Source organism: Cherax quadricarinatus, chromosome 7 (genome assembly GCF_038502225.1).
Source record: "Cherax quadricarinatus isolate ZL_2023a chromosome 7, ASM3850222v1, whole genome shotgun sequence".
Lineage (NCBI taxonomy): Eukaryota > Metazoa > Arthropoda > Malacostraca > Decapoda > Parastacidae > Cherax > Cherax quadricarinatus.
The window spans coordinates 6,703,196-6,715,800 of NC_091298.1; the positions used below are offsets into that span (position 1 = coordinate 6,703,196).

General features: G+C 35.6%; 2 protein-coding genes across 5 annotated transcripts in view; one reads left to right on the forward strand and one right to left on the reverse strand.

The window, feature by feature from the left end:
• LOC138852335 (uncharacterized protein C12orf56-like) overlaps positions 1-5,910 on the forward strand; it is a 70,247-nt gene extending 64,337 nt beyond the window's left edge. For both annotated transcript variants that reach the window (XM_070082244.1, XM_070082245.1), the window contains one exon: positions 228-5,910. In XM_070082244.1, the coding sequence (XP_069938345.1) occupies positions 228-357 (130 nt within the window). In that variant the 3' untranslated portion in view covers positions 358-5,910. The remainder of the gene's footprint in view (positions 1-227) is intronic.
• The window catches only part of LOC128687008 (fidgetin-like protein 1), a 50,820-nt gene continuing 38,438 nt past the window's right edge, over positions 224-12,605 (reverse strand). For 2 of the 3 annotated variants that reach the window (XM_070082243.1, XM_070082240.1), the window contains exon 16: positions 224-363. The gene's annotated coding sequence lies outside the window, so the exon portion shown is untranslated. Of the gene's footprint in view, positions 364-1,753; positions 8,602-12,605 lie in introns of those variants that run through there. The other variant, XM_070082242.1, reaches the window with a different exon arrangement.

A 12,605-nucleotide genomic window follows, 5' to 3' on the forward strand; every position in this document is an offset into this window, starting at 1 on the left:
CACCAACTGTAAAATAATATACTGAAAATCTAAAAAAAAAAAAAAAAAAAATCAGCATATTCACAAAAGAATTAAAACTGTGAAATATTAATTATATACACAGAATGAAATAAATATGTACCTTTTAAATTATTTCAAGTTAAATTTGCTGCCCAAATTTCACTAATAAGGGTCTTCACAAACTATTTTTTCCACATCATTTACTATATTTTTGTTTTTATCTACAGGTACTACATTCATGAATCGGTGATAAATTGTCTTTTTGGAGAAGGCTGTCCAGTGCTACCTCATACACTGAAGCTGGTACGGATGATAGGTCAGCTGGTTAAATCCAAAAGATCTCTTCGAGCTAGATGAAGTCACCTGCGTGAAAACGGCTAAATTATTGTAGGAATGATTGTTAATGTTCATTTGCTTTATTTCCAGAAATTGTTGATAATTATTATAATTTAAACATACCAGGTAACTGTGGTACTGGAGTTATTATTAATACAGTAAACACTTTATTTAGAAGGCTAATGGTAAGAGAGAAAATGTACGGATGGCAGGTAATGGTGACACGGGGTGGACAGAGACGAGATTATTTTGCCGTGATCGTAACGATTGCGAATAATTCTAAAACCAGTGGATTTTTGTCCAATGTTTCAGAATCAACCAAATGAATTTTCTCCTGTATTTCCACAGTTTGTCAAACTGAAGGTTTACTGTTACATTCACAAGGGGATTGCTAAACCAGTAGGTGTCATACAGCACCTGGGTATTTGAAGGCAATCAGGTTTGATCCAGACCAGGAAAAGTGTATTGAAAATGCTTTGTCTCCCTAAATACACATTTATTTCATTACAATATTAAACAATCGGCTTACCAGTAGGTTTACACCAACTTATTTCATGTGTACTAGTCTATTAAGCTTTATTTGAATCATCACTAGTTATCAATTACTGTACCATTATTTACCATATTAATCTTAGGAGACTGGCCACTGCAAACCTCTTTTAGTTTTATATATAAATTGTTCTTTTCATGCTAAGCAGCACTAGAGTACAACTAAAAACTGTTATTCATTAAACTATTTATGTAAATATAGAAATGTAACCTGTTAAACAAATATATATATAGTATATATATTTAACAATTGTGATGTCACAATCTTTGCACATATTTAAAACTGAATGGATCTAAATATAATAACCAAACTTGCTTTTAGCAGTAAGATGGTTCAAGTAATATCCTCCATGCTTCTCTACTCTTTTTTTTTTTTTTTTTTCCATTACATGCTTCCCCATACTTGTTCTGGGATGTGATTTTTTTTGTTTTTCCATTTACTGCTTGAATTCTATTTTTTAGGATACCCAGATTGTTTTTTTGTGAATCTTGCAGATACAATAGGACATGAAAGTGTGTAGGCTAGTGTAGTGCCAGACAGCTTAAAACATGCTCAGTGCATCACTTGCTTGTGCTTAGGCACCTACAAAATTTAATTTTGGAAAAAGCTGAAACCTCGCATCCCTGCTATTCAGTTTCTTCCATTACAGTCTATCGCATCTTTCATTCACCTCATCTTTCCATCTGCCTATTCATCTTGCACATTCCTGCACCTAACTTTCATTCATTCACTCCATCCAAACCATTACAGAAATTTTTATATTTTACATCATACTCCCCCATGCCTTACATCTTGCCTGAAAGGAGTCCACTTACATTCGTTATGCATGTATGGCAACAAAAAATGTGGTTATAAAAGATGCATACAGCCAATGGACACCTTTATTAGTATGTTGTTTCACCTACATGAGGTTTTATCAAGTACAATGAAAATAAAAATAAGCAACATATAGTTATGGGAGGTGGAGTCTGGTGGTGGGTGAGGTTGAAGTTGAGATGTCACATCCAGTGTAGAAGTGACCTGTCAGGGACTGATACTGTTGAAGTGAGGGGTCAGGGTGAGTAACATTGGATGTGGCCTGAATCATGAAGTCATTCCCTAGTAATTTGAGTTTTTGTCTGTGTTTCAGAGTAGTTTTACAATGGGTTTAGCTAAAATGCAATTACCTTTGTCCTGCGAGATTCAAGACATAACCCATTTCTGTTGCTTTCCTGGTAGATTATACAGACTTGCTTGAAGTTCATGAGAGGTAGGTAGTGTGTGTGTGTTTGTTTTCAAGTATACCACACCTGCATATAATGTGTTGTCCATCCTGCTGGTGTATCTGTGTTCTTGTAGTTGAATATTCAAGTCCATTGATGTTTCTTCATTGTACATAAAATTGCATCCCTCACATGGAATATTGTATACCCCCTCTGTACTTCATTTTGGTGATTTCCTTAATAGCTTGCTTACTACAACTACTACTATGTCAGCAGTGTGTACAATAGGGTGACTGAAGTCTGTCCTATTCACATAATTGACCTGTAACTGGTGGTAGTAATCTCCCTGGGATGTGAAAATGTTAATGGCTTTAGTCTTGCAAGAGTTGATAGTGTGTTCAGGACATTTTAAGGCAGAAGAAAGTTCTATATATTCTTTTTCTTCAAGTAGATTTTCTCTGCTACAGATCTGGAGGGTGCATAGAAATACTTATCTACCTCTTTGTTCTGAGATCGTGATGTTGTAGTGGATTAGATAAATTTTGTCTCTTTTTGTAAAATTCATACTGGAAGGTGTCATTATCCCAATAAAGAGGACACTGAGGAAAAATAGGGAGAAATTCTGTTCCTTATCCAAAGTGAACTATGAAGGTTGAAATGTCTGGGTACTGTAGCAGGGAATGTTAAACTAGTCACTTTCTAGATGCTCAAGGTAGATCTGCACTAAGAGGAGAACCCATGGCTATCCTAAACCTCTGCAAAGTTCAATAAGATCAATGAAATCCTGTTCAGGAACAGGGAGTTTAATGCCAGTGGAAGAGGTTGTGGGGACTCTTAGTAAATAAGGAACTATGTCCAGGCTGGAAAGCTTCTTTTCTTACAGTAGTGGTATTCAGATGTGTCGGGAGATTGCCCGAGTGCTTCAGGTGTGAAAAGTTGGGTGTGCATAAGAGAGCAGATGCTTGTCCAGCAAACCAGTTACTTGTAGAAAGCACTGCCAATGTTAATAGTGGGGTATAATAGTATATTTGGTTTGTGTTTTGGGATATCAATAGATGTGTGCCAGTCTAGGGTTAAAGGGCATAAATTACTGAAGCCTCTTTCCCTGTGATGTACTGGAGAATGTTAGGATTGATAAAATTTTTTGTGCCATGGTACTCTCAGAGATATCAGAATACCCATATACATGTAAATCCTGCATCTTCTTGTGATAACTGCTGCTGTTAAGTATTACCACTCCTATTACCTTTTCAGTTGTTTTAACCATTGTTCGTGTTATATGGCTAAGTTACTGAAGGTATCAATGAAATACCTTGATAGACCAGAGCTACAGGCAAGATTTTCTGAATGTATCTTTTAAGGAAATCTAAATCAGTGTGTGTCTGGTTTCTTGTGATAAAGTAAATACATTGTCTTGGTTTCCAAATTCCTGTCAAGATTTTGAGTTGTTGACTTAAGGCCTATGTCTCAACAACGAAAAGCCAGTAAAACAGAGTTTTATATCTAGTTTCCAGCATTTGGCCATGTGCTGCTGTTGCAGTGTTTGTAGAAAGTGTTTGCATTTATGTATTGTAATATGTATATTGCTATGCTAAAGTTGTCTTCTGATGTTGGCCATGTGCTGGAGTATAAGGTCCCCTAGGAGAATCCCTATGGCACAATCTGGCATAATCAAAGGTTAACCTCTTTTCTTAGTCAAGTTTTCAAAGGATAAAGAGGTTAGTCTTTGATCATGCCAAACAACTAAGAGTTCCTATGCCACTATGCTCCAGGACATGGCTGACAACACCAGGAAGCAAATTTTCCAAAGTAAAAGGCAACAAATATAAATGCCTTTTCCAAACCCTATACAACAATTGTGCATGGAAAAATGCTGGAAAACTAGATATTCTCAATTTCTTACCAGTTCTCTAGCACTGAAACAGAGGCCCTTAGTTTGGGTCTCAGTATCTAGACAGGAATCTGGAAACCAGGACAACATATTTACTTTACCACACAGAACCAGAAAAATACTGACTTGGATTTCCTCAAAAGATACATTCAGGAAATCTTAGCTGTTGCTCTGCAAGAATCTACCACCCCTGCTCTATCAAGAGGTTACATCAATGCAATGAGTAACCTAGCCAAGAAACATAAATGTAATGATTAAAACAGCTGATGAGGGGAAAAGTGGTAATATTTAACAACAATTATCAAGGGAAGATTCAGGATTTACTTGGCAATCCATGATCCATGGCACAAAAGCCTCTATCAAAGCCCAACATATTTTCCAGGACACCACAGCAAGTCTTTATTACCTTCTATCCTCCAACCCTAGACTGTCACACGTCTAAAAGTTATCCAAATTTCACAAACCAAATATACCATTATGACCCATTACTCCTGGCCTTGGCAGTGCATCCCATAATTTAACCAGTCTACTGACCAAGGATCTCATCACACCTGTAACACTCGAGCAATCTCCCAGCACATCTGTACATAGTCACCAAAAATAAGTAGCTTGACAGCCTGGATGTAACTTCTTCCACACCACCATGTTCATTGGCAATGAACTCCCAATATCCACACAGGATTTCACTGATCTTAAACTGTGCATAACTTTCAACCTGCTCAGCTTTCACAAGCAGAGGTTCAGGATGACCATAGGTTTTTCCCATAGTACAGTACTGGCAAACGTCAACCTTTAGCATGTAGAGAGAAACCGATTCAACATCATTCCCAGCTATATTACTTGGTTAAGTTATATTGGACACAATTTTGTCATTGTACCCAGATGTTTCAACCTTCAGTTTCAGGGAACAACTCGGCCGAAGGAAATCCTTCATAAAATTTACCTTGGAAGAGGAACAGAATGACTATATTTTGTTAATGTCCTTCTTATCAAGAAAAACAGCTTCAAATACAAAATCTACAGGAAGCAAAAAAATAAAAATAGTCTAATTCACTACTTCTCTCATCATGGGTGATCGTGTGTTAATAGGCCTTTTTCTTTGCTCCCTCAGGATCTGTGGAATTGAACACTAACCCAAAAAACAAGAAAAGAGATAGAATCTTATCTGCCTTAAAATTTTCTAAACACATTACCAACTTTCAAATCCAAGGAAAAATACTACCATTGATCACAGGCTGAGTCTATGAATAGACAGACAGTGACTTCCATCACCCTATTCTACATATAACTGACATTGGAGCAGAAGTACAAATATACACCACAAACTATTAAGGAAATCACGAGGATTCCCCATCTCACTAAGTACATAGGGGTATACAATATCCCATGTGGGGAGGGAAAGGGATACAATTGCATGTGCAAAGAAAAATCATGATAGGACTTAGATACTCTACTACAAGAATACAGATACACCAGTAGGATGGACAGTACACAATGTGTGTTTGGTACAGAGAAACACACATGCATATCTCCTGAACTTCAAATTGCATCTCATGTGCCAGGAAAGCAACAATGAGTGTTATGTATTGACTCAGCAGTTATATTTTTAACTCCACAAAAAACAGAGGCAAGTACATTTTAGCTAAACCCTTTTTGAAACAACCTTCCAAACACACATTACTATGCCCTGCCCTCATTATCCAGGCCACATCCAATGTTACCTGATCTCCACTGCCTGGACCCAACCTGACCACTCGCCTCGACATTGCCAGATATGTAACCTGGCCTACAGTGCGTCGGGCATCTCATCTACAACTATGTCCAACATACCACTAAACCAATTCAGCACTTCATATACTGTATGTGTATCCCAGAGACTTGATACTGTCTTGTGTAGGGAAACTATCGTAATAATAAAGGAATCTTTTTACTGTGTGTGTCTTTTTATCATTTATCAGATGCACCATACTTCAACTCCAATCAATGTAGTCTGTTTAACACATTTCACGGGTTCCAATATTTGATAGTGCCACATTGTTGTAATTTAATAATCATCCCACAGTTTGCTTCCCAGTACTACCACGTGATTTCACTCGTACATTCTAATACTAATGTTGGTGACCAGAATAAGATTTTCTTAAACAATAATTCATAATTACTGTACAGTACCTGGAGTAATTGCTTTCATTAAATAATTACTTCACAAATCAACTCAATAAGATGCACATGGCCATGAGGATACCTTGGGTTAGTTCTGGCAGTACAACAGGACAATACTATATTCTCATTCTCACTTACTGAAGCAGAGTTAGAGGTTTAAGTCAAAACTGCAACCCTTTTCCACATAAACCAAAAATAAGGCAATATTTTACGACTGAAATAAAAGGGAAGATGCAGTTTTCCATTGTGTACCAAGCAATAATAAATGAAAGATATATGTAGATTCTCAAATAACAAATCACAGAGATATAATCTACAAACTTAGCTTAATAATAGAAATTATCATCAGATTGTTTTATCATTGAATTTCTATGTACAAGTACTGTACTGTGAAAAAATAATGATTATGCTTTAATGGTTAAGTTTAATAATCCTGCCTCTAAATACATGCTGCATAAATTTAACATTAACTTAGCCTCCCAAGGTATTTTATATAAATTATCATTTACGTGCTGGAGGTGGATCGCTACACTGAAAAACAAAATACTCCACCACAGACTGCGTGAAGTGCCTACAAGTACCAGTTAAGACTTCTGTATATACGTTTCCTATATATTTAAGCAAGAAAATTCACTATCATTATAAGAAAACCTAGAATGAATAGTGAGTTGTTGGAGGTTTTTGTTGTCTGGGAGCTCAAGGAACATGCACCTGATATTATTCATGATTCCCAATAGAGATCCATAAACAGTTTACAAAATGGTCAGATATTTAGAAGGTGAACCCTGTATAAAATGGATTAATAGGGGTCATTTTTAGTGTCTGTTAAAACAAAATGTTATAAAATTGCAGAAAAAAGTGCTACTGTGTTGTACTATATACCTAGCATAGTACTAAACATGCAATTTACAGATACACTGCAATAAACATTGAAAATAAACAAGTTACAGGTCCAATTTTATCCAGTGAATTCTGTCTTATTTTAAGTCTGTTATATCAAGGCTTTATACTTCAACATCTCATCACACTAACAGATTCCATCTGAAATCAGTTCTTCAACTGCATTACTCCAAATAAAGCCAGTATGAGTCTGCAACTCACACTGGCTTTAAAAAGCATTAATTTATGGCTCTTCAATTTCTCTCTCATGCTTGAAGCTCAGTAAAATCCAGGGAAGACTCAAGAAAACAAAATCTACTGTTATCTCTTAAATGGAATTTCTTAGGTATCTTTATCAGTTACATATCCAAATTCACGAAGTTTACCCACAGCCTAGTAGCTTTAGGACCAGTTTTTGGAAAACACAAGTCCATCATATACAGGAATTGAAGTTATTTGACAAACATGCACATGTAATGGTTGATACCCTTACTATCTAATTAGTGTAAAGGGAAGCTGAAATTTTACAGGTGGTTAATGCTGAATATTGTACAATGATCAATACAGTATACTCTGTTCACTGCAATCAATAAGAAATAATGTATGCAATAGGCTTTTCACTGTAATTTAAAGAAGAATAATTTATCCTAATCCAATATACAAATCAAAATTAAATTACAATATTGTGACATTTTCCTCGAAACACCAAAATAATATTTTTTCATTACTACAATTTTTAAAATTGTCTGATATAACAAACTTTTTTAAACTCTGCACATAAGATTTTTACAAGTTTTAAATAAGACTAACACTTGCAAGAATGCAAAATAGTTACTAAAAATTTATCAGGTTATTTTACAGGTTTTCTGCAACCCTATATAAATTTATTAGTTTTTGAATTGCCTAATATTTAGAAAGAACATTTACAATAAGAAATGTCCTTTTAACCATAATCTACTACGTAATGTATCCCTCAGAATTAGCAAATGGTGGAAATAAAAACACTTGTATACTGTCACAAAAGCCCCAGATCAGTTTTTTGTCTGCAAATGGAAATTGATACCCTTCAGCTGCCCCTTAAATATCACAACTACCCTCATTTTTCAAACATGAGGGAAAGAGGTATTTTAGGCAGAAATATTATTTGAAAACTATATCAATATCTGCAATAATTGGCTGTTAAAGAAATTTATAAATCTGTTATGTGATTCAATGACAAAATAAATAAATTTAGCAACTAAGAAATGTGAATTATCAAGGATGTTTTAACTTTGTTAGTATGATATGCAGCTTAATATTATAAGTGTTATTATTATTAAATTAAGGGATCTTAACTTGTTATGTTTTACAATTTTGATGTAGCTTTACTAATGTACATTACTGCTGTTATTATTACCAAACTTTCTATAGTAAAAATAAGTAAAATTCTAATAAAATATGAGATTAACTTTCAGAGTTGGAATAATGAAATCTTATATTCTTTGTTAAGTAATTAGTTGTTATGATACTTAACTACAAATGCTGTCTCTGTACCTACCTTTTTGTGTTCTCTCTCTCTTCCTTACATCCACCCTTCCAACAACCTTAAGTTCAATGAAAGTAATTTAACCAAATGAAAAGCTAAAAATCTGATTAGGATGAATACCAGTAACTATAGAGGAATTACATAAATTCCACTAATTTTCAAGACATAGGCAAAGAAAAAAGTGCCATTGAAAAAGATACCAACAATAATCTCATATGAAAATCACGTTGGCTCTGAGTTCAGTGGCAAATAACAGCCTCGATACCTCAGAAATCACTTAAGAAATTAGAGATCACTAAAGGTAGCAAACACCTTGAAATGTAAATTAGCCTTACTTTTATTACACAGGTATTTGAGTGCATTATATACTGCCAGGAAGTGTTTACAGGCGCTAAAGAGTAGATATTTATGCTGCTGCATGACATGTGATTTACAGCAAGTCGAAATCTTTCTTTCAACTGTTATGCAAAAACACCTACAGTGGAGCCTATATAGAAATAAAACTTCAGGTAAAGCTATTAAACCACCAGTAGTGCCTATGTTACTCTACAGTGCCATCAAAAGTTTTTCAAGTAAGGAACATAACTGCATATCTTGAGACCCCACCCTTAAAATGACTAACGATTACTTTAAATAACACTGACCATGATTCACACTAATGCAAAATCATTAATCATTCCGTAAATTATGCAGCAGACAACAGACTATCTTGGTAATAAAAAACACCAATGTCATAGCAAGTAGTGTACATTATCAATAATTCACAACCTGTGTGCTATCACAATGTGGTAATATTACAGCTTTGAATAATGATGCTTCTAAATATTTGACAAGAATACCAAGCAAGGAAAAAAAACAAATAGAGTATAATGTGATCCTTTACTGATGACACTTTGCCCATATAGTGGGTTTCATCAAGTGGCAAATAAACCTAAAGAGGGAGGATGAGCCTATATATTGAAAGTGTAGTGAGGTGAGAAGTCAGGTTAGGTGTTAGATAGAAATGAATGGAAGCAAGTGGTATTTGGGACCTAACGAGTTGTTGGAATGTAAGCAAGGTAGCATTTTGTGAAGGGATTCAGGGAAACTGGTTAGCCGGACTTAAGTCCTGGAGGTGGGAAGTACAGTGTCTTCACTCGAAAGGAGGAGTGGGATATTTGCAATTTCAAGGGGCATCTGAATTATAGTATCTGTGCACCTCTGGCAAGATAGAGTGAATGATGGTGAAGGAGTTTCTTTTTTGGGCCACCCTACCTGGGTGGGAGCTGGCCAGTGTATTTAAAGAATAACAATGTTGTTATACTTATAATTTCCTGCTAATTCTAAGAAACAATTTGTGACTGAAGAAAAATTTATGATTACACTTTATTCTAAAAAACAAATTCACATTATCTTAACCTTTTCAGAGAACAATATGCTATTATTAAAGTATACAAGTACTGTAGTGACAACTGAGGCAAAATTAAACAAAATTTAGTATAGCAACTCGTCCAACTAACTGCCTATTTCTAAAAAGTTTAGGACTCACTAGCTACGGGTTCAAATCCCACCCGTTCCATTATTTTTTTTTTTTAAATTTCAATACTGAACCAAAATAGACGAAGTGTAAAATTCCAGCTTTTTTTCTGTATGTGAATCATTATGTAAATTACATCTGATACATCGATACTTCGTTCCCAATTTTTCTGAGGTCAAGTTTAAAGAATTTTTGTGAAAGTAAAAAAGAAAAATCCACTCTAAAGATATGTTCCCTATATGTTGTAGATTTGTTACTATCACGTTGGATGTTCAGCTACTTTCTCTGTGCTTTGGTTATACAGTATAACTAATCTATTACACATTCTTAAGTAATGCAAGACAAGTTTTATTCACTGGTACAAAATATATGTACACAATCATTACTGAAAGGGGTTAATTTGATTTTATAAGTTTACAGGTTGTGCCTTACTGTGACTATTTTAAAAGCAATGTTCGATATTTGATGATAAAATGCTATCAAATGTAAATATATTTGCAAAAAAAAAAAAATGCTTTATATTTTTAATAGTTTATGGTTGCAAGAAATAGAAATGCATTATATGTGAAGATTCTAATATTTGATTTTTATTCATACATTCTATAACATAAATATCTATGAATAAATATTTGTGGAATATGTTAAGTACACATCAGTGTTAAATGTCCATAAATAAATTGTATATAGTAAATATAATGTTATTTTTCCATGAAAGCCTCTTATAAATCTTAAAAAAAATGCAAGTTTAACAATTCAGTAAATAAATTTTACTATTATGTAATAAAAACTTATAAGATGTCACCTTTACCACAAAAAGACATTTAACTCCATACCAAAACTGTTTCTTTTTATCTTTTTTCTTGTGTAATTCTGTCTAACAACACAGTTATTAGTTTAAGGGAGATGGTCCAAAATTGACATTTTATTATTTTTTTTATTATCACACTGGCCGATTCCCACCAAGGCAGGGTGGCCCGAAAAAGAAAAACTTTCACCATCATTCACTCCATCACTGTCTTGCCAGAAGGGTGCTTTACACTACAGTTTTTAAACTGCAACATTAACACCCCTCCTTCAGAGTGCAGGCACTGTACTTCCCATCTCCAGGACTCAAGTCTGGCCTGCCGGTTTCCCTGAACCCCTTCATAAATGTTACTTTGCTCACACTCCAACAGCACGTCAAGTATTAAAAACCATTTGTCTCCATTCACTCCTATCAAACATGCTCACGCATGCACGCTGGAAGTCCAAGCCCCTCGCACACAAAACTTCCTTTACCCCCTCCTTCCAACCTTTCCTAGGCCGACCCCTACCCCGCCTTCCTTCCACTACAGACTTATACACTCTTGAAGTCACTCTGTTTCGCTCCATTCTCTCTACATGTCTGAGCCACCTCAACAACCCTTCCTCAGCCCTCTGGACAACAGTTTTGGTAATCCCGCACCTCCTCCTAACTTCCAAACTATGAATTCTCTGCATTATATTCACACCACACATTGCCCTCAGACATGACATCTCCACTGCCTCCAGCCTTCTCGCTGCAACATTCATCACCCATGCTTCACACCCATATAAGAGCGTTGGTAAAACTATACTCTCATACATTCCCCTCTTTGCCTCCAAGGACAAAGTTCTTTGTCTCCACAGACCCCTAAGTGCACCGCTCACCCTTTTCCCCTCATCAATTCTATGATTCACCTCATCTTTCATAGACCCATCCACTGACACGTCCACTCCCAAATATCTGAATACATTCACCTCCTCCATACTCTCTCCCTCCAATCTGATATCCAATCTTTCATCACCTAATCTTTTTGTTATCCTCATAACCTTACTCTTTCCTGTGTTCACTTTTAATTTTCTTCTTTTGCACACCCTACCAAATTCATCCACCAATCTCTGCAACTTCTCTTCAGAATCTCCCAAGAGCACAGTGTCATCAGCAAAGAGCAACTGTGACAACTCCCACTTTATGTGTGATTCTTTATCTTTTAACTCCACGCCTCTTGCCAAGACCCTCGCATTTACTTCTCTTACAACCCCATCTATAAATATATTAAACAACCAGGGTGACATCACACATCCTTGTTTAAGGCCTACTTTTACTGGGAAATAATTTCCCTCTTTCCTACATACTCTAACTTGAGCCTCACTATCCTCGTAAAAACTCTTCACTGCTTTCAGTAACCTACCTCCTACACCATACACTTGCAATATCTGCCACATTGCCCCCCTATCCATCCTGTCATATGCCTTTTTCAAATCCATAAATGCCACAAAGACCTCTTTAGCCTTATCTAAATACTGTTCACTTGTGTGTTTCACTGTAAACACCTGGTCCACACACCCCCTACCTTTCCTAAAGCCTCCTTGTTCGTCTGCTATCCTATTCTCCGTCTTACTCTTAATTCTTTCAATAATAACTCTACCATACACTTTACCAGGTATACTCAACAGACTTATCCCCCTATAATTTTTGCACTCTCTTTTGTCCCCTTTGCCTTTATACAAAGGAACTATGCATGCTCTCTACCAATCCCTAGGTA